Source organism: Heterodontus francisci, chromosome 10 (genome assembly GCF_036365525.1).
Source record: "Heterodontus francisci isolate sHetFra1 chromosome 10, sHetFra1.hap1, whole genome shotgun sequence".
NCBI lineage: Eukaryota > Metazoa > Chordata > Chondrichthyes > Heterodontiformes > Heterodontidae > Heterodontus > Heterodontus francisci.
In genome coordinates, this window is record NC_090380.1 from 9,557,680 (window position 1) to 9,580,597 (window position 22,918).

Consider the following 22,918-nt stretch of genomic DNA (forward strand, 5'->3'; position numbering starts at 1 on the left):
TATAGCTCCAAGTCAAGATGGTGTGTGGCTTGGAGGGGAACTTGCAGGTGGTGGTGCTCCCATGGATCTGCTGCCCTTGTCCTTCTAGGTGGTAGAGGTCATGGGTTTGGAAGGTGCTGTTGTAGGAGCATTGGTGAGTTGCTGCAGTGCATCTTGTAGATGGTACACACTGCTGCCACTGCGCGTCGGTGGTGGAGGGAGTGAATGCTTGTAGATGGGGTGCCAATCAAGCGAGCTGCTTTGTCCTGGATGGTGTCGAGCTTCTTGAGTGTTGTTGGCGCTGCACCCATCCAGGTAAGTGGAGATTATTCCATCACACTCCTTACTTGTGCCTTGTAGATGGTGGACAGGCATTGGGGAGACAGGAGCTGAGTCACTCACCACAGAATTCCCAGCCTCTGATCTGTTGTAGTCACAGCATTTATGTGGCTGGTTCAGTTCTGTTTCTGCTCAATGGTGACCACCCCCCCCCCCCCCCCAAGATACTGATAGTGGGGGATTCAGTGATGGTAATGCCATTGAATGTCAAGGGGAGATGGTCATTGCCTGGCTCTTGTGTGGTGCGAATGTTACCTGCCACTTATCAGCCGAAGTCTGGATGTTGTCCAGGTCTTGCTGCATATGGACACTGGCTGCTTCAGTATCTGAGGAGTCGCGAATGGTGCTAAACATTGTGCAATCATCAGCAAGCATTCCCACTTTTGACCTTATGATGGAGAGAAGGTCATTGATGTAGCAGCTGAAGATGTTTGGGCCTAGGACACTACGCTGAGGAACTCCTGCAGTGATGTTCTGGGACTGAGATGACCTCCAACAACCACAACCATCTTCCTTTGTGCTAGGTATGACTCTAACCAGTGGAGTGTTTTCCCCCGACCCATTGACTGCAGTTTTGCTAGGGCTCCTTGATGCCATACTCGGTCAAATGCCACATTGATGTCAAGGGCAGTCGCTCTCATCTCTGGAATTTAGCTCTTTTGTCCATGTTTAGACCAAGGCTTTAATGAGGTCAGGAGCTGAGTGGCCCTGTCTGAACCCAAACTGAGTGTCAGTAAGCAGGTTATTGCTGAGCAAGTACTGCTTGATAGCAATGTCGACGACCCCTTCCTTCACTTTACTGATGATCGAGAGTAGACTGATAGGGCGGTAATTGGCCGGGTTGGATTTGTCCTGCTTTATGTGTACAGGACATAACTGGGCAATTTTCCACATAGCCGGGCAGATGCCAGTGCTGTAGCTGTACTAGAACATCTTGGCTAGAAACATAGGAAAATAGGAGCAGGCGTAGGCCATTCTGCCCTTCGAGCCTGCACCACCATTCAATACGATCATGGCTGATCATCCAAACTCAGTATCCTGTTCCTGCTTTCTCCCTGTATCCCTTGATCCCATTAGCCCTAAGAAATATATCCAACTCTTGCTTGGATATATTTAATGTTTTGGCCTCGACTGCTTTCTGTGGTAGAGAATACCACAGGTTCACCACTCTCTGGGTGAAGAAATCCCTCCTCATCTCAGCCCTAAGTGGCTTACCCCTTATCCTTAGACTGTGACCCCTGGTCCTAGACTGCCCCGCCAACGGGAACATCCTTCCTGCATTTAGACGGTCCAGTCCTGTTAGAATTTTATAGGTTTCTATGAGATGCCCTATCATTCTTCTAAACTCTAGCGAATACAAGCCTAATCGACCCAATTTCTCTTCATACGTCAGTCCTGCCGTCCTAGGAATCAGTTTGGTGAACCTTCGCTGCACTCCCTCCATAGCAAGAACATCCTTCCTCAGGTAAAGAGACTAAAACTGCACACACTACTCCAGATGTGGACTCACCAAGGCCTTGTATAATTGCAGCAGGACATCCTTGCACCTGTACTCTAATCCTCTCTCTATGAAGGCCAACATGCCGTTTGTCTTAACTGCCTGCTGCACCTGCATGCTTACTTTCAGTGACTGGTGCACAGGACACCCAGGTCTCGCACCTCCTCCTTTCCCAACCTATCGTCGTTAAGATAATCTGCCTTTCTGTTTTTGCCACCAAAGTGGATAACCTCACATTTATTCACATTATACCGCATCTGTCATGTATTTGCCCACTCACTCAACCTGTCCAAATCACACTGGAGCTTCTCTGCATCCTCCTCACAGCTCACACTCCCACCCAGCTTTGTGTCATCTGCAAACTTGGATATATTACATTTAATTCCCTCATCTAAATCATTAATATATATTGTGAATAGCTAGGGTCCTAGCACTGATCCCTGCGGTACCCCACTAGTCACTGCCTGCCACTTGGAAAAAGACCCATTTATTCCTACACTTTGTTTCCTGTCTGCCAACCAGTTCTCTACCCATGTCAGTACCTTACCCCTAATCCCAAGTGCTTGGGGCGCGGTTAGTTCTGGAGCACAAGTCTTCAGTACTATTGCCGGAATGTTGTCAGGGCCCATAGCTTTGCAGTATCCAGTGCCTTCAGTCGTTTCTTGATATCACGTGGAGTGAATCGGATTGACTGAAGACTGGCCTGTATGATGTCGAGGACCTCAGGAGGAGGCCGAGATGGATCATCCACTCGGCACTTCTGGTTGAAGATGGATGGAAATGCTTCAGTCTTATCTTTTGCACTGCTGTGCTGGGCTCCCCCATCGTTGAGGATGAGGATATTTGTGGAGCCTCCTCCTAAGAGTTTAATTGTCCACCACCATTCCCGACTGGATGTGGCAGGACTGCAGAGCTTGGATCTGATCCTTTGGTTGTGGGATTGCTTAGCCCTGTCTGTCACATGCTGCTTATGCTGTTTGGCATGCGGATAGTCCTATTATAACTTCACCAGGCTGACATCTCATTTTGAGGCATGCCTGGTGCTGCTCCTGGCATGCCCTCCTGCACTCTTCATTGAACCAGGATTAATCCCCCTGGTAATGGTAGAGTGCGCGATATGCCGGGCCATGGGGTTACAGATTGTGATTAAATTCAATTCTGCTGCTGCTGATGGCCCACGGTGCCTCACGGATGGTCAGTTTTGAGTTGCTAGATCTATTCGAAATTATCCCATTTAGCACAGTGATAGTGCCACACGACACAATCGTGGGTACCCTCAATGTGAAGACGGGACTTTCTCTCCACAAGGACTGTGCGGTTGTCACTCTTCCCAATGCTGTGATGGACTGATGCATCTGCGACAGATAGATTGGTGAGGATGGGGTCAAGTAGGTTTTTCCCTCTTGGTTTCCTCACCACGTGCCGCAGACTTTCACAACATTTAAGAAGTATTTAGATGAGCACTTGAAACGCCATAGCATACAAGGCTACGGGCCAAGTGCAGGAATATGGGATTAGAATAATTGGGTGCTGGATGGCTGGCACAGACACGATGGGCCTTTTGGCCTGTTTCTGTGCTGTATAACTCTATGACCCAGTCCAGCCGCTCTGTCATTTAGGGCTCAGCCAGCTCGGTCAGTAGTAGTGCTATCGAGCTACTTTTGGTGATGGACATTAAAGTCCCCCACCTAGAGTATGTTTTGTGCCTTTGCTCTCCAGCTACTGTTGCTGGAGTGAAGAGATGACTTGCTTAAAGAGATCAGCAGTGGCTGGAAAGCATTTGCATTCTAAAAGACAATGCTTGAAAAGATATTGGACAGTTTGAAGACAGAGACTGCAGATTGCAACTGAACTTGGAAGAAGAGTCTCACTCGCTCTTGCTCTCTCTTTTCCCTCCCCCCCCCCACCCCACCCCCTTTCTCTCCATCCCCCTCCCTCTCCTTTTTTTTCTCTTTCCCTTTCTCTCTCTCTCTCTCTGTCTCTCTCTCATATCTCTGGATCCAATGAAGTCACCTAATCCTCGAGAGAAAAAGACTCCTACATCGAAACAAGTTTTAAAGCGCACACTGGGCCCCAACGAAACGGCAAGACTTGCCGACAACCAAAAATTTTACATCAAACTCAAAGCACCATAAATCGAAACTATTTAAGCTATTGCCTCAAACTTTTCCCCTTTATTCTTTTACTCTTTCTGTCTCTATTTGCGTGTGTGTTTATTGCGTATGCGTGCTAGCGTGGTCGTGTCGTGTATTCGTAGTCGTTGACAGAATTAGAGTTTAAGATTAATAAACTTCCACCTTTCTTGTTTATATCTAAGAAAACCTGACTGATTTCTTTGCCTTACAATTGGAAAGCAGTGAATAAGGATTCACTGAGGGGGAGCTAAAAACAGTGTTTTTAAAATTGAACCCTGTTACAGTTAAACCAGGCAAAGGCTGAGAGGGAACCCCGAGCCCCCTTTCTCACCTGGTCATAACAATCTCTTAAGGAATGCTTTGAGGATGTCTCTAAAGCATTTCCACTGTCGTCTTGGGAGTCTTCTGCCACAATCAAGTTCTGAGTAGAGCAGCTGCTTTGGGAATCTGGTGTCAGGCATGCGAGCAACATGTCCCATCCAGCAGAGTTGATTTTGGGTGATTAGTGCTCTGATGCTGGGCATGGAAGAGTCCAGAATGAGGTCAAAAAAGCCATTCAACATCTGGAACATCATGACATTAAAAGAAATGCTTACTTCATCACGAGATCATCAGATTTACCCATACTTCTCTGTGTTTGAAATCTCCAGTGGTTCCTTCTAGAGGCCTGCCCTTCTTTCAAGTACTTAAATTCATGGGTTTTTCAACAGCTTTCAGTGATGATCAACCTTGATATCGGGTACAACCCTAGACTGCACGAGTGTCACTCTGCAGTACAACTCCAGAATGTACCATAGTTGATCTACTAAAGTTGCCTCCCTTCTGAGTCTAATGAACCCCATCATATTTTGGAAAGGGGTGCATATCACAGTGATTTTTTTCTTTTATTAAAGGTTGACCGTGCCATGACTTGATACATTTAAATCCCCCCATTCTCTTTCCCTCCCCTATCATCCCCACATCTGGCAATGAAAATGTTGTGGAACAAACTTGAATTTCTATAGTGCCTTTCACAACCTCAATGTCCCAACGTGCTTTACAGGCGATGAAGTAATTTTGGAATGCAGGAACTGTGGTAATGTAGCAAACACAGCAGCTAATTTGTGCACAGCAAGGTCCCATAAACAGCAATACGATTTTAAATGTTGGTTCAGGGATAGATATTGGCAGAGAACTCCCCTTTGAATAGTGTCATGGGATCTTTTACATCGACCCAAGAGGGCAGATTTTTAATGGCTGATCAGAAAGGCTGCACCTATGGCAGTGCAGCACCCTCTCTGTACTGCATTGAAGTGCCAGGATAGATTATTTGATCAAGTCTCTAAGGAAGGATTCATCCCTTGTTTTTCTGACATTTTTATATATTTAAATGGAAGCATGCTATGTTAGAGGCAGGGTCAATCCTGTACATCATCTGGCTCTGTTCAGCATCAGACCCATGAGTACTTTAGCCCACCTCAAGCCCTGGCTTTTGTCATTCCCTGTTGTCAGGTAACAGAAGACTGTGACCCAGTTCTTTGTTTCAAAATGGACCTCATATCCTGTTTCAGTTCCTCCTTTCAACTGCTCTACACCCTGGGCCTGTGCTGCATTCCTAACTGACTACCCCGCTCCACTCCCAGTCTATAAAAACACATTGCATGCATAATTACACACATTTTGCATTTTGTTAAACACTGTAGTGGGAAAAAAAAGCCCGCGACTCCTGCAATTTTACCAAAATTGTTATCATTCATTGAGGTAAGCTGAGCATTCTGCTGAAGTTGTGTTTCTGTTCTGCTGCAGTTTAACTTGATTTCCCAGAACAGCATTATGTTGGGATGGAATGATAGGCTAGCAAAATATTTCTCGATTAAAAATGAAGGTTTACTATTTCGCTTGAGTCTAAAGCAGCTGATTTAGATTTCCTTGTGTATGCTTTCTAATACTCAGACAAGCACATGGGTTGCTGTAAATCCAGATGACCTTCGTCATGACATAGAGAGGAGGAGGAAGGAAAGATTACAGGACAAGTATGAGGAGCCCTATCAAACTGCGGAGCCTCGGTTTCTTTCTCACAGGTACTTTGGATGAATCACTCCCAGAATATTAAATATTTGAACAAGATTCCTTCCACTTTGAACTTTACGCTGGTCCTCACATATAGTTCACTTTGCTAACCATTTACTGAACTCAAAACTAAATATTTTTACTTTGGTAAGACTTTTTGCGGCAACCAATAAAGGCCTGCTCGGGTCTGCAAATTAAACCCGACCCGAGCCCGACAGAACCACGTCCCACCCCGAGCCCGACCCGGCCAGAGTCCTTCCATTTTTTTTCCCGCGTCCGACTCAACCATCAGTTAACCTACCTTCCGTTTTTCACTTTGTTGCTGATCTGCACCAGCTTAAAATAACTAACAAAACCACCTTTCAAGCCCAAGTAAATTAACAGTGGAGCCACTTACCTGAGGTTGTGACGGAGCGTGTCCGACCCAAGCTGGCATGCCGGACCCGGTGGTGCAACCCGACATGCCGTCTAGTTCGGGTCGGGTAGCCAGCCTTTAGCGACCAATATAAAGAAGTTCTATTGGCAGGGATTCCTCAAACTCCCTGTAGCAGATACACAAAAGGCAATGCAGGGTGACCTGGTTCTCTATGCCTCCCTGATGGTAGAGTTAAGATTAGGAACTGACTGCATTTTGGAGACTGAGAGCATGAACCCATGTCCAACTCTCTGGCACAGTGAGTTGGAGAACTTATGCTATCCTACCTTATTAAACGTTGTCATTACATTGAGCTTTTGGCAGGCTTACTGGAACTTGTAAGCTATGTTTCTTCTCAAGCCAGGTGAGCAATATTAAGCATTTCAACACTGTGATAAACTTTGTAATTCATGCTTGCTTATCTACTGTAGCACAGGTGATTTTGTGTTTTAACCCTTCTCCACCCAGAATTAACAATGGCATGTGTGTGGAAAGTATAAACTCAACTAGACTGTTTCCAGCAGCAGTAAACCAGTTGGCAACTACAAAAGTTCCATGGAGAAAGAAAACAATACTTCATGATTAAAAACCAGACCGATCGCTTATTTATTAAAACTGAATGTTCTTTCCACTGATATGGTATTTTATAAATAATTCAAACTGGACCTGCGTGTCCTGTCGTGTAAAGGAGTAATTTAGTATTATCCTTTGTACACTTCCCTTGCTCCGTGTCTAATTCTTTGATTTGAGCTTTGGTTACCCAATATTATATTTTTTTGACAGATCTGAGAGGCCTGATAAGTCTCGTTCACCCAATCGATTGAAAGCACCAAGAAGTTCACATTTTAAAAAGCCATCAGTTGGGCTTATGGAGCATCGGGTGAGAATAGCAAAAAGGCCCATCACGGTCAGTCAGTTCTTTACTTCAGATTCATTAGTTAGTAGTTTTAGACGATGGAAAGATAGAGTACGTCTGGATCCATATGCTGCGCACTCACTTAATGTATTTTAACTTCAGTCCCTGCACATTTCTGCTAATGTTCATTTACATGTTTGCATCCTATAAAGTACCCTAAACCTTTTGGGGCTTAGATCCAGTTTGGAAATAAGATGGGGACCTCTCGCTGTAGGGAACTTCAGTGCTTGCTTCTAGGATTCATTCTTCCTCTTGTTCCCAGGTCACACTTGGTCTTGCGAACTGTACAACAGTGGGAAATGTAATGGTATACGAATAGCATAATTTCGAGAGCTACTTCAAGGCAGTAATCAGATCTTTGGGTTTGGAAAGATTTAAGCAACTCTGATTTAGTTCAAGTTTGATATTTGAACCATTCAATAAGTTACTGTCTTGCAATCACACCTTTAGTTTGGATTATGAAAATCTGAATGGCAGTTTGGTGTACAGTGATATTATGGAAAATGTCATTTGCTGTTTTTTCTTCCCTAAACTTTGCATTTTCCTAGGTGATCAATTAATCAAAGAGCTTGTATGCTTGATGAATTTAGGTGCCTTTTTTAGGGTCTAGTGCAGAGATGGGGTGACTACAAAGATATTGTAAGCACTATACCTACGCATCGTCACCTGTCCAAAATTAGATAGGGAAAGAGAGTTAGATGGTAGAAGAGGAAATGGAAATCGGATTATACAGCAACATGAAGTGGACAGAAGCAGGGGAAAGAAACACTGCAATTCATTGTGAGAATTGTAAAAGTCTAGCCGACAACTCATTTTTGCAGTGTAACTTGACTTATGGGAATTAGGGGTAATGTCTACAAGGACACTATGTAAGCGTTCATAGTAGAAAACCCATGTTAATGTTTGACCATCACACTTTGAGTCAATTGAACCATACAAAATTCATTTCAAAAATATTAATTCACTACTCTTTTTCTCAGTAACTGAAATTTCTGTTGTCTAAAATAAACAAAATGCTTGGATTTGCTTTTTTTGTACACTGGTGACAGTGACCATCACCAGCCAACAGATGCTGCAGTCTAAGCATATTTTGTGGGTGCATCAGCAGCACTTAACTAGCCAAATGATGGTGTTTCTCTGCCTTTAACAATATATATTTGCTAGTTTCCAACATCTGAAGCTGGAGGATAAATTTCAAAACCTTTATTCAGATAAAAGTTTCTATTGAGTTTTTGCATGTGGACAGGAGAGAGGAAAACACATAGCAGACCACTATACTGGTTTTAGCTTTTTGAAAGTATAAATACTGTAAATATAAACTTAAAGCGTATTCACCTGAATCATCCTAAATTGAGTTTTAAACAAATGTTAAACTTGAACACTTGAGCTTTAATAGTAATTGGAATGTCTCTTGCAGCTGTTATAAAATCTAAACCGACAGAGACATGTATCGTTATAAAATACCAAATTCGTTGTTTGCAGTGGTCTCAAAGTTAGAAAGTACTACTGCTAGATGCGAGAACCCCACCCCAGCGGCCCCTATGCTGTGTCTGATGCGCACACCTCCCCTTACCTTACCACTGACGGACAGCAGGACTCTTACCAGTAAGCTAAGCTCCACGTTCCATCTTCTAGATCCGCAAAATCTCTGGTTCCCCTTATTAGCTCTGTCTGAGCAGAAAATTCCTTCTGCCCACGTGCTACCAAACCCTAGGAGCCCCATCACAGTGTTGCCACATTTGAAGACCTTCACTCGATTCTGATAGAAGTCCAAGATCATCACCCATTTGTGTCACTGAAGCATCGGACTGACCTGTCCCAGTGCATCTAAACTCTGAATTCCCTGACTTCAAATGGTACATCTGGCATACCATCTTGTGTGTTCTCAGTTTTAAAGCACTTGCATCTTTTTTATAAGTGAGCTGAAATGTTTTACTTTACAGTAGAAATGATCAGTTGAGGTTAAAGAACATAGTGGTCTTTACATGGAATTCGAAACAACATTGTATTCATACATTAAGTTTCAGACAATCTAAAGATGTTTCAAATTTATCTGCAGGAGAGGCAGCACACAGAGACTACTGCTAGAAAGCCTTTTGTAGCGACAAAAAGAAAAATAGGAGAGACTTCAGAGCCTAGAAGCTTTCAAAGACCTCTCAAGGTATTTAACTATGCTTTAATGCACATTTGAAATGCACAATTGGGAAGTGTATTTTTTTTTTAATGAAGAACAGAGAAGGTTGATGGGAATATAGTAGATGTCTATATGGATTTTAAGAAAGCGTTCAACAAAGTATCACAAAAGGTTGGTTAACAAAACTGGGGCTCATGGAATAGGAGGGTCATTGCCCAATTGGATAACAAAAATTGGCTTAAAGACAGAAAACAGTGACTTGTGGTAAATAGTTGTTTTTCAGACTGGAGGATAGGTGTTCCCCAAGGATCAGTGCTGGGACCACTGCTTTGTTTGCTATATATAAATGACTTGGATCTTGGAATACTGAGTAGAATTTCAAAATTTGCCCATTTTACAGCCAGGTGTGATGTGGGTGGTTCCCTTGTTCAATTCCCAAGTGTATTTGTATTAGGTGTTTAGCTCCTTTGTGTTGTATTTTTCAAACAAACAGACAATGACAGATTTTCTTGTAGGTTTTTAAAACAGTCAATTGTTAATAATATGGCTTATCCTGAAATTGTCGTAATTGCATTCACTCACTGACTTGCGAACACACGCACAAGAAGCAGATAGAGGAGAGAAAGAGGTCGGTAATTTTTTGTGGGGGTGAAGGGTTGCGATAAACCTGTTGAATACTTGACACTCAGTCCAAATAGTTGCATGCCTGTGGTGATTGTAGATTTGATTGAAGGTTCTGTTGAAGTTGATGGGTTACTCTTAGCTCTGTCTGCTCTCTGATGCAGATGTCAGATTTTTTCTAGCAGGGCATATGTTTTCTGGAATGCCAGCCGTCACAAATAGCTTCATCTTCTGGGTCTCTCTCTCTCTCTCCCTGGCTATCTTTTTTAAAAGATAAAACTCACTTCTCACCTCCTTTTAGGAAACATTATGGTTTCTTGCCCATGGTGATCGCCCAGTGGCATCCTGGGATGTGGCTACTTCACACCTCCTTTGTTTTCGAAGAATGTTTTTATGATGGGTGTGAGATGGGTTTCATTGTCCCCTTTTGGCTTTGAAGATTTGTTCGTTTGTCTTTGTCAGACTATTTGAATATACAAAAGGTTAAAATCCCCTTCTCTTCGGCAGCATTTTGGACCATTGTTTGCTTTTTAAATATAAAGGTTCATTTTTTTAAGAACAAAGTCTGTTTTTTTCCATTACTCTTCAGAGTTTCTCCATGAATGTTGTATCATCCCACCTCCGATGTGCCTGACAACTCCCCCAAAAGGGAAAAAATGAAGTTCCTTGGATTTCATTTTTGTGTTTCGTGGGTTTAGGAAGAGGGAAAAGAAAAAGTGGCTGGACGGGAGCCAGCCACCGACGTAAAAGTCGGTGGCGAACCTGCTTCCGCCTCGCCTGGGGATCCATTCCATATTTTACAGGTCCCAGGCTTTAATTTTTCCGAGGCAGGACTTCCACCTGTTTGAAGGAAGAAGTCCCACCTCATTGAGCTGCCAGCCAATCAGGGGGTCAGCAGCTCTTAGTCCCAGCAGCGCCACTGGGCGCGGTGGCCACAGCTGGGAGGAAAGTTAAGTTTTGGTTGCCTCGCCGGGGGGTAATCGGTCGGGCCCTGGCAAGGCAGGGTAGTCGGTTGGGGGGGGAGGAGGGGCGTGTTGGGTGCTGGTGGTGGTTGAGGTAGCGGGGGTGGCTCTTCATCGGGCACCCTGTACCCCCGGGACAATCGGCAATCAATTCCTAGGCGGCTTGTCTCAGGTCACAGGCGCCCGCTTGCCATGCGTACAATCAGTGTAGAGGCAGACGAAGGGCATTAAGGGGCGGGCAGGCCGTTTTTGGCTCCCCTGTCCTACGTAAAGGGCAGCGGGAGTGGGTCGGGAAAGCCTCCCGGAGCCTCCCGCTCCATTTTACGTCACCCCCTCCCGCCTGCCACCATCCCATCACTTTATACATTCATTTCATTTACTCAGGCTTCCAGTCTGGTATCAATTTGATTTACACAGTGTTGTTCACATTCTGGACAGTGTGTCGACTAGGACATTGTCTTTTCCTGCTGTGTGTGAAATTTTTAGTTGGAGGAGTAAACGCCATCGAAAAAGCCTGGCATTTTTTAGTTTGAATTTTTCCAGGAAGGTGAGTGGATTGTGGTCCATATGAGTTTTAATCTCTTTGTGCCTGTTACTGGTATAGACTTCAAAATGTTGCAGAGATAAGAGGAGCCTTCATGTTTCCATTTCTATAGTGTCTTTGTAGTACAGTGAAATGCCTTTTGGTGTCTGTCCCTTCTTTGAGAAATAGCCAATTGGTCTTTCCAAACCTGAATCATCATCCTGGAGTAGGATGGCACCTACTCCAACATCACTGGGTCAATAGCCATTTTAAAAGGTTTGTTGAAATTCAGGGCTGCCAATTTATTCGAATTGCCTTCAACTTTTCGAATGCTAGCTGGCACGGCTCTGACCACACCACTTTTGCACTTTTCATTAGCAGGTCTGTCGGGAGCAGCTAAGGTGCTGAAATTGGGAATAAATTTGCGGTAGAACCTGCACATTCCTAGGAAGTGCATGATTTTCTTGGTTTTTGGAATGGGGAAATCTATCAGAGTCTGCACTTTTGCTGTCCTTGGATGCACTCGATTAATGGCTACAATGTGGCCTCAGTAGGTAACTTGGGCTTTAGCGAATTCATTTTTTGCCAAGTTGACCATTAGGTGAGCATTCTGTAGGCTTTTGAAGAGTGTCTGTAAATGGTGTTCTCGGGTGTTGCTGAAAACTGGCAGGTCGACAAGGTAAATAACAGTTATTTAGACCAGCTATCACTTGATTCATTAACCTTTGGAATGTAGCTGGGCCAGTTTTCAGACCAAAGGGCATTACTTTGCGCTGAAATAAGCCATCAGGTAGCGTGACAAAAGTGGAGATTTTCTTTGCCAACTGGCTCATTGGTACTAGCCAGTGTCCTTTTAACAAGTCTATTTTGCTGATGTAGGTGGAATTTCCTACCTGGTCCAGGCAGTCTTCAATATGTATGAATCTGTTTTTGTAACTACATTGACCTATCAGTAATCAATACAGAGTCTGATTTGGGAGCTAATACTATAGGAGAGCACCAGCTACTCTGACTGGGTTTGATTAAATCATTTTCCAGCATGTACTGGATTTCCTGGCAGACCTGAGCTAGCTTATTTGGGTTCAGTCTATAAGGGTTCTGTTTTATTGGTGGGGTCTCTCCTACCTCCACTCAATCCGGTTTGTCCCTGAAGACTTCCTTGAACTCCTTTAGTAATGTGATTGGGTCCTGTCTCTGTTCAGAAGTGATAATCCATATTGTGTCTAATCCCTTTAAAATTTTGGTGTTTTCCAATTTCGCAGTAGGGGGTTCAATTTTAGAGTTTTCAGGGTTCCCATCCTTGTCCAGTTTGCCCCCACTACTGCTGCAGTTTTACTGCCTGGCGCGCGCACACTGATTTGTCTAGTTCCCGGCTGTAGTATCTTTTCAGCATGTTAACGTGACGGTCATTTTTTCCTTCTGTCAGGGGTGTTAATTAGGTAGTTTACGTCATTCACCTCTTTTCCTACACTATATGGGCCACTAAACCGACCTTTTAAAGGTTCGCCCTGCAGTGGTAGCAGCACCAGAACATGGTCCCTGGTTTAAACTCACGGACTGCAGCTTTCTTACCTTCATGCCATTTTATTTTTTTCTGAGAAGTTTCGAGGCATTGCTTTGCTATCGCACTGGCCTGGGAAATTCTCTCCCGGAAGGAGGTCATATTGTTTAGTATCGAGGCTTCCTCTCTTTGATTTAGGAACTTTTCCTTGATCAATTTTAGGGGTCTTTCACCTCATGTCTGAAAATCAATTTGAAGTGAGTAAAACCTGTGGATTCATTGGGGAAATTCCTGATGGCAAATAGCAAGAAAATTACTCCTTTGTCCCAGTTGTAGAGACATTCACTGCAATATGCTCAGAGTATAGTTTTTAGGGTCTGATAGTACTGTGATTGTGGGTGATCTGCTGAGGATTTCAGCTGGTCAATACAGTGTTGTATGACCTCCTGGAACATTCAGGATGTGAAGTTGGTTCCTGATCGGACTGTATTTCTCTGGGGGGTCCATATCTGGTGAAGAACTGGGCTAACTCCTTGACTACAGCTTTGGTAGTAACTTTCCTCAAGGGAAAATTGAGGAAAGGCTTCTGGGAATCTGGGGGCCATATCCATGTTAGTTAACAGGTACTGAAGACCTGTCTTGGTTTTGGGTAGGGGTCCCATGCAATCGATTAAACTCTATTGCAAGGTTCTTTGAAAGCAGGAATGGAGCTCAGTGGCGCAGGTTTAATGGTAGGTTGGGGTTTCCCAATAATCTGGCAGGTCTGGCAGAATTTAACCACGTCATTGTGGAGTTGTGGCCAGTAAAAGTGTCAGCTAATTTGGGCTTGTTCTTTAGAATACCCACATACCCAGTCATGGGGATTTCATGGGCAGTTCGTCAAATCCCTCTGATATTTATGGGGGAAACCACAATTTGGTGAACTGAGGGTGGCGCAGTGGTCAGCACCGCAGCCTCACAGCTCCAGCGACCCGGGTTCAATTCTGGGTACTGCCTGTGTGGAGTTTGCAAGTTCTCCCTGTGTCTGCGTGGGTTTCCTCCGGGTGCTCCAGTTTCCTCCCACATGCCAAAGACTTGCAGATTGATAGGTTAATTGGCCATTATAAATTGCCCCTAGTATAGGTAGGTGGTAGGGAAATATAGGGACAGGTGGGGATGTGGTAGGATTATGGGATTAGTGTAGGATTAGTATAAATGGGTGGTTAATGGTCGGCACAGACTCGGTGGGCCGAAGGGCCTGTTTCAGTGCTGTATCTCTAAACTAAACTACTGTCCACTCCTCCTCTGCGGGTCATTGTGGGGGTCTCCATTTCCTCATTAAAATTTCATTTTTAAATAGTAACACTCAGGCAGTTTCTCTGCACCAGCTTCAGAATAAGATGTCTGTGCTGTTTTTTTTTAAATCAGGATCTGCTTTTTGGGCTTCAATTATGGAGGGTCTGTTACATACTTCCCATAAATCTCTGAAAGAAGTTTCAGCCAGCCAGACCTCTGAACCATCGGGCTGATTTTCTTGTTCAGCTCTTTTTGGGGGAGCTTGCTTGACCATGGCCCTTGTTATTGCACAGGCAGGAAAGATTCCAGAGACTTCCTCCTGTATTTGTTCTGTCTCCTTGGCATCATTTGGCTGGTCTAATATCACTGGGGCTGCGATCACCTGACCTCCAGCCAAATCATTGCCAAGCAGCAAGTCTATGCCGGCCACAGTTAGACGAGGGGCAATTCCTTCACTAACTGGCCCAGAAACCAGGTTGCACTGCAAGTGGACCTAATACAGGGGTATATACATCTATCCTCCTTCAATTCCTTTTACCAGAACCTTTGCTTTTAGCGAACTCTCTGGTGGGATGGTCATTCCTATACCCAGCATAAAGGATTGATTGTCCCCACTGTCTCGAAGCAGGACAGTGAGTTTACTTGCCTCACTAGAGGGGTATACTGATAGCCTACAGGAATTTTCTCTACTACTTCCATACCTACAGCAGTATTCTTTGTGGAGTTCTTTCCCACAGCTCGGGCCACAGTCAGATCTACCGGGGCATCCTTTATTTGTTAATCTTGTGCACCCCGACAAGATTAATGGGATTTCCCTTTAACTTCAGCAGTCAGCTTTGATATGCCCTGTTTCGCTGCAATGGGAACACACAGGCCTGCCCTCTGCATTTCTTTCCTTACTGGCGGACGGCTTCTTTTGTGCTCACCTTTTGTTTCTATCTCACTAACGCTAACAATCTTTTATCACTTTCCCACTTTCTGCCCTTTCTGAACCTCTTGGAATCATCATGAAAGGCTTTTCCCTGGGTTCAAGGTTTGTGTGTGAGTTCAAAAGTCATCTGCCATGGCAGCAGCTTCTCTCACTCTGAATCTTTGTTCTTTTCTTTTACTACTTAGGATAATATTTTTAAACTCTTCCAGCAACATCACTTTCTCTCAACCTTTCATGAGGTTTCTAGCTTGAGAGACCGTATTCAGTGAGCAAAAGCCAGGTTTTAAATTGAGGGTGGCGCAGTGGTTAGCACCACAGCCTCACAGCTCCAGGGACCCGGGTTCGGTTCTGGGTACTGTCTCTGCGGAGTTTGCAAGTTCTCCCTGTGACTGCGTGGGTTTTCGCCGGGTGCTCCGGTTTCCTCCCACAGCCAAAGACTTGCAAGTTGATAGGTAAATTCGCCATTGTAAATTGCCCCTAGTGTAGGTAGGTGGTAGGGAATATGGGATTACTGTAGGGTTAGTATAAATGGGTGGTTGTTGGTCGGCACAGACTCGGTGGGCCGAAGGGCCTGTTTCAGTGCTGTATCTCTAAATAAAATTTTTTTTAAAGAAGTCTCTGTGGATCTTTGTCAGGTGTGTTGGAATTTCTATCTATATGCTTCCAGTACCAGCTCATATGCATTTAGAATTTCAGTTATCAGAAGAACTTTCTTCTGATAACTGCGAAAAAGCTTCACGAGCCCTACGCATGAACTTGCCTTAGAGTCATAGAGTTATGCAGCACAGAAACAGGCTCATCATGTCCATGCTGGCCATCAAGCACCTATCTATTCTAATCCCATTTTCCAGCACTTGACCCATAGCCTTGTATGCTATGGCGTTTCAAGTGCTTATCTAAATACTACTAAAATGTTGTGAGGGTTCCTGCCTCTACTGCCCCTTCAGGCAGTGTGTTCCAGCTTCCAACCACCCTCTGGGTGAAAAAAGGTTTTCCTCAAATCCCCTCTAAACCTCCTGCCCCTTACCTTAAAGCCCCCTGGCTATTGACACCTCCGCTAAGGGAAAACGTTTCTTATCTACTCTATCTATGCCCCTCAATTTTATATATCTCAATCATGTCACCCCTCAGCCTTCTCTGCTCTAAGGAAAACAACCCTAGCCTTTTCAGTCTTTCTTCATCGCTGAAATGCTCCAGCCCAGGCAACACCCTGGTGAATCTCCTCTGCACCCTCTCCAGTGCAATCACATCCTTCCTATCGTGTGGTGACCAGAACTGTACACAGTACCCCAGCTGTGGCCTAACTAGCGTTTTATACAGCTCCATCATAACCTCCCTGCTCTTATATTCTATGCCTCGGCTAATAAAGGCAAGTATCCCATATGCCTTTCTAACCACCTTACATACCTGTGCTGCTGCCTTGAGTGATCTATGGATAAGTACACCAAGGTCCCTCTGACCCTCTGTACTTCCTAGGGTCCTACCATCTATTGTATATTTCCTTGCCTTGTTAGTCCTCACCTCTCACTTCTCGGGATTAAATTCCATTTGCCACTGCTCTGCCCATCTATATCGTCCTGTAATTTAAGGCTTTCCTCCTCACTATTTACAACACCACCAATTTTCGTGTCATCTGCGAACTTACTGATCATACCTCCTATATTCACGTCTAAATCATTAATGTACACTACAAACAGCAAGAGTCCCAGCACTGATCCCAATGGTACACCACTGATCACAGGCTTCCACTCACAAAAACAACCTTCGACCATCATCCTCTACCTCCTGCCACTAAGCCAACTTTGGATCCAATTTGCCAAATTGCCTTGGATCCCATGTGCTCTTATCTTCTTAACCAATTTCGCATGCAGGACCTTATCAAAAGCCTTACTGAAATCCATGTATACTACATCAACTGCTTTACCCTCATATACACATCAGATAATTCAGTCAAGTTTGTTAGACATGATCTCCCCCTGACAAAGCCATGCTGACTATCCTTGATTAATCCTTGTCTTTCCAAGTGGAGGTTAGTCCTGTCCCTCAGAGGTTTTTCCAATAGTTTCCCTACCACTGATGTTAGAGTCACCGGCCTGTAATTACCTGCTTTATCCCTGCTACCCTTCTTGAATAATGGTACCACATTCACTGTCCTCCGGTCCTCTGGCACCTCTCCTGTGGCCAGAGAGGATTTGAAAATTTGTGTCCGAGCCCTTGCTATCTCCTCCCTTGCCTCACATAACAGCCTGGGATGCATCTCATCTGGGCCTGAGGATTTATCTACTTTTAAGCCTGTTAAAGCCACTAATACCACCTCCCTTTCAATGCTAATTTGTTCAAGTATATCACAATCCCCCTCCCTGGTCTCTACACCTACATTGTCCTTCTCCATAGTGAACATAGATGAAAAGTAATCATTTAAAACTCACCTACATCCTCCGGCTCCACACACATTGTCGCTTTGCTCCTTAATGGGCCCTACTCTTTCCCTGGTTATCCCCTTTCCCTTAATATACTTATAAAACGCCTTAGGATTTTCCTTTAGCTTGCCCTCCAGTGTTTTTTCACACCCTCTCTTCGCTCTCCTAATTACTTTTTTAAATACCCCCTACACTTACTATACTCCTCTAGTGCCTCCCCTGTTTTCAGCACTCTGAATCTGCCATAAGCCTCCTTTTTTTCCTTAGCCAATCCTCTATATCCCTTGCCATCCAGGGTTCCCTGGACTTGTTGCTACTACCCTTCACCTTTATGGGAACGTGTTGGCCCTGAACTCTATTTCCTTTTTGAATGGCTCCCACTGGTCTGATTTTAACTTCCCTAATATTGACTGGGACTGCCTTAGTGCTAAGGGATCAGATGGGGAAGAATTTGTTAAGTGTGTCCAGGATAGTTTTCTGAAGCAGTATGTGGATGGCCCTACGAGAGAAGGGGCTGCTCTCGACCTCTTCTTAGGAAATGAGGATGGGCAGGTGGTTGATGTGTCAGTGGGGGAGCACTTTGCGACCATGACCATAACTCTATTAGTTTCATGATAGTTATGGAAAAGGATAGGACTGGTCCTCAGGTTGAAGTCTTAAATTGGGGGAAGGCTAATTTCGATGGCATTAGACAGGAACTCTCAAAAGTTGAATGGGAGAGGCCATTTACAGGTAAACAGAGGTCTGGCAAGTGGGAGGCTTTTAAAAGTGAGATAGGAAGAGTTCAGGGCCGGCATGTTCCTGTTAGATGGAAGGGCAAGGCTGGCAAGTTTAGGGAACCTTGGTTGACAAGCGATATTGAGAGTCTGGTCAGCACAAAGAAAGAGGCATATGTCAGGTATAGGCAGCTGGAATCAAGCAAGTCCCTCGAGGAGTATAGGGGATGTAGGAATACACTTAAGAAGGAAATTAGGAGGGCAGGAAGGGGCCATGAGATCTCCCTGGCAGATAAGATAAAGGAGAATCCTAAAAGATTCTATAAGTATATTAAGAGTAAAAGGGGAGCTAGGGAGAGAGTAGGACCCCTTAAGGATCAGTGTGGTAATCTGTGTGTGGAGCCATGGGAAATGGGCGAGGTCTTAAATGAATACTACTCGTCTGTATTTACCGTGGAGGTGATCATGCAAGCTGGTGGGTTCAAGGGAGGGGACAGCGATATCCTGGAGCATAGCATTACAAAGGAGGAGGTGTTGGAGGTTTTGAAGCACATTAAGGTGGATAAATCCCCAGGGCCTGACCAGGTGTATCCTAGGATGCTATGGGAAGCAAGGGAGGAGATTGCTGGGGCCCTGGCAGAGATTTTTGTATCATCGTTAGCCATGGGTGAGGTACCGGAAGACTGGAGGATAGCTAATGTTGTGCCTTTATTTAAGAAGAGCAGAAGGGATAAGCCAGGGAACTACAGGCCAGTGAGTCTTACATCAGTGGTGGGAAAGTTATTGGAAGGGATTCTGAGAAACAGGATTTATATGCATTTGGAAAAGCATGGTCTGATTAGGAATAGTCAGCATGGCTTTGTGCGTGGGAAATCATGTCTCATGAATTTGATTGAGTTTATCGAGGAGGTGACCAAGCGGATTGACGCGGGCAGGGCGATGGACGTTGTCTACATGGACTTTAGCGAGGCCTTTGACAAGGTCCCGCATGGTCCAGAAGGTCTGAACACATGGGATCCAAGGTGAGCTAGCCAATTGGATACAAAATTGGCTTGGTGATGGGAGGCAGAGGGTGGTAGTGGAGGGTTGTTTTCCAGATTGGAGGCCGGTGACCAGTGATGTGCCGCAGGGATCGGTGCTGGGCCCTCTGTTGTTTGTCATAGATATTAATGACTTGGATGTGAATGCAAGGGGCATGATTAGTAATTTTGCAGATGACACCAAAATTAGTGGTATAGTGGACAGTGAAGAAGGTTGTCTAAAGCTACAACAGGATATAGATCAACTGGGAAAGTGGGCAAGGGATTGTCAAATGGATTTTAACGCAGACAAGTGTGAAGTGATGCATTTTGGGAAGTTAAACCAGAGCAGGACATATACAGTGAATGGCAGGGCCCTGGGGAGTGATGTTGAACTGAGAGATCTTGGGGTGCAAGTATATAGTTCCCTGAAAGTGGCAACACAGGTAGACAGGGTTGTGAAGAAGGCATGTGGCATGCTTGCCTTCATCGGCCGAGGCATTGAGTACAAAAGTTGGTACGTCCTGTTATAGTTGTACCTAACGTTGGTTAGGCTTCATTTGGAGTAGTGTGTGCAGTTCTGGTCATCACACTACAGAAAAGATGTGATTAAGCTAGAGTGGGTGCAGAAAAGATTTACAAAGATGTTGCCTGGTTTGGAGGGCTTGAGTTATAAAGAGAGATTGGATAGGCTGGGTCTGTTTTCCCTGGAGTGAAGGAGGCTGAGAGGGGACATGATAGAGGTATATAAAATTATGAGAGGCATAGATAGGGTAGATAGCCAGAGTCTGTTTCCCATGGTAGGGGTGACTAAAACTAGAGGGCATAGAGTTAAGGTGAGAGGGAGGAGGTTTAAAGGGGATCAAAGGAGTAAATTTTTCATACAAATGAGGTGGTGGAGGCAGGAACGGTAGCAACATTTAAGAGGCATCTGGACAGGTACTTGAATAAGCAAGGCATAGGGGGATATGGAGTTAATGCAGGCAGGTGGGATTAGTATAGATAGGCATTATGGTCGGCATGGACGCGGTGGGCCTAAGGGCCTGTTTCTATGCTGTACGACTCTATGACTAAGACGCACAAACAGATAGAGGATGGAAAGAGGTAGGTGGGTTTTAGTGGGAGAGAAGGGTCACAATAAACTCTTGAATTCTCTTGAGGCTCAAAGTCCAGGTAGTCACAGGCCTGTCATGATTGTAAATTTCTCTCTTGATTGAAGGTTCTGTTGAAGTTGGTGGATCTCTCTCTGCTCTATGATGTAGATGTCAGATCTTATTAGCAGGATATGCTTTCTGGAATGCCAGTAGTTAGAAGTAGCTTCACCCTCTGTGTGTGTGTATCTCTCTCTCTCTCTCACTTTCTGGCTGTCTTTGTTTAAAGGTAAAACTGTCACTTCTCCCCTCCTATCAGGAGACATTCTGGTTTCTTACCCATGGTAATCACACAATGGCCCAGGACGTGGCTACTTCACACTTCCTTTATTTTAGAAGTAGACATTCAATTCTGGAATGTTTTTATGATGGGTGAGAGTTGGGTTTCATTATCACCTTTTGACTTTAAAGATCTGTCCTTTGTCTTTGTCAGACTATTTGAATATACAAAAGGTTAATCTTCTCTTTGGCCGTTTTGAGCCATTGTTCACTTTTTAAAGATAAAGGTTCATTTTTTTTTAAGACAAAGTCCATTTTTTCATAACACTGCAGTGTTACTCCGTGAATGTTGTTTCATTGCATCTCCAATGTGGAGGATACTGATGGCACCAAGCTTGGAGGAGTTGCAAACAGTGAGGATGATACGAATCACCTGCAACAGGACATAGATAGGTTGGCAGAATGGGCAGAGGGATGGCAAATGGAATTTGATATAGACAACGTTAAGTCATGCATTTTATCAGAAGGGATAGGGTGAGGCAATATTGACTTAATGACGCAGTTCTAAAGAGTGTGCTGGGACAAGAGGACCTGGGGGTGCAAGTGCATTTATCTTTGAAGGTGGCAGGACATATCGAGAGAGCAGTTGGCAAAGCATATGGGATTTTGAGTTTCATAAATAGTGGAGTACAAAAACAGTGAAGTTAAACTGAACCTTTATAAAGCTCTGGTTAGGCCCCCAACTGGTCTGTTAACCACACTTTAGGAAAGATGTGTGGGTTCTTGAGAGGGTGCAGAGGAGATTTACCAGAACGGTTCTGAGATGGGGTTTTTAGTTGCAAGGTTAGGTTGGAAAAGCTGGTGTTCTCCCTGGAGCAAAGGGGAGGAGAGATTTGATATGGCTGGCTTGGATAAGTTAGACTTGGATAAGTTGTTCCTATTAACTAATGGTACAAGGACTAGGGGACACAGATTTAAGGTTTTGGGCAAAAATGCAGGAGGAATTTGAGGAGTAACTTTTTTACGCAGCAAATGGTCATGACTAGGGACTCGCTGCCCACAAGGGCAGAAGCGGAGGTAATCAATAATTTCAAAAGGAAATTGGATAGGCACTTGAAGGAAATAAACTTGCAGGGCTACAGGGATCGAGTGGGCAAGTGGAACTGACTGGATTGCTTTGTGGAGAGTCGGCATATACTCGATGGACCAAATGGTAGCCTCCTATGCTGTAAATGGCTCTAAAAAAGCTACACCTTCAAATTTACATACTAAGATTGGCAAAATAAACTACCAATGTAGAAGTATTTTCTAACTGACGTCTGTGCATTCCTCATAATACTATTGGTGAAACATTAGAAGTTAACTGACACTGATGGTTGGAGGTCAAATGAAATTCAAAATGTGACCTTTGCTTACCTTTGCAGATCATACATGTGGGTTTGTTCTGGGTTTCAAGTAAACGCATTTCTGTGGTAGATTCTTAGAACTGATTTAGAGACAATACATTGTAAACAGATGCCACACCCTCAACTTCATTACATGCCACACGTGGTCGCAGTCTGTAACAAGCCATCAAAGTGTTGCATCCACATAGCATCTTGTGTATGCACCTGCACAAAAATCATATAGTCATGCATCTGCCTGACTGGGAATAAGTGATCTAAATGAGAAACTCATTTTCATAGTGTACTTAAATTATACCCTATTTTCATAACCTGTGACATTTTCATAGAAGCTGTCAGAACTCTGGGCCACAATCAGTGTTTCTCTGAACTCTGGAGAGAACACTGTACCTGAAGTGCAACAGTATCAATAAAGAAAAGCACTTGAGTACTAACAGCAGTATGTTCAAAGAACTAATGTTAAAAAAGTGCCCAATGAGCTGTTATATTTTGGTGATGTTGCTTACCTTTTTATCTTGTATTATAGGTAATCCAATGAAGCAGTTTGTTAGGAAAACCGTCTTGACTTACTGTTGAGTTTAATAGTCTATGGATGACTGTTGTATAAAATTTGAAACAATAGGCATCCTTGGACCATTGCACTGAATGCTTTCCCTCCCTAAACATCAGGTTCCTGCAGCTTTGTAGCTTGCAGTAATTTCATCGTTTCCCT

At 44.2% G+C, this 22,918-nt stretch overlaps 1 protein-coding gene across 2 annotated transcripts in view; it reads left to right on the forward strand.

The window, feature by feature from the left end:
• LOC137374284 (BCLAF1 and THRAP3 family member 3-like) overlaps window positions 1-22,918 on the forward strand; it is a 70,614-nt gene that overhangs the window by 42,979 nt on the left and 4,717 nt on the right. Inside the window, exons 8-10 of one of the 2 annotated variants that reach the window (XM_068040089.1) lie at window positions 5,884-6,011; window positions 7,199-7,295; window positions 9,391-9,492. In XM_068040089.1, the coding sequence (XP_067896190.1) occupies window positions 5,884-6,011; window positions 7,199-7,295; window positions 9,391-9,492 (327 nt within the window). Of the gene's footprint in view, window positions 1-5,883; window positions 6,012-7,198; window positions 7,323-9,390; window positions 9,493-22,918 lie in introns of both variants that reach the window. The other variant, XM_068040088.1, reaches the window with a different exon arrangement.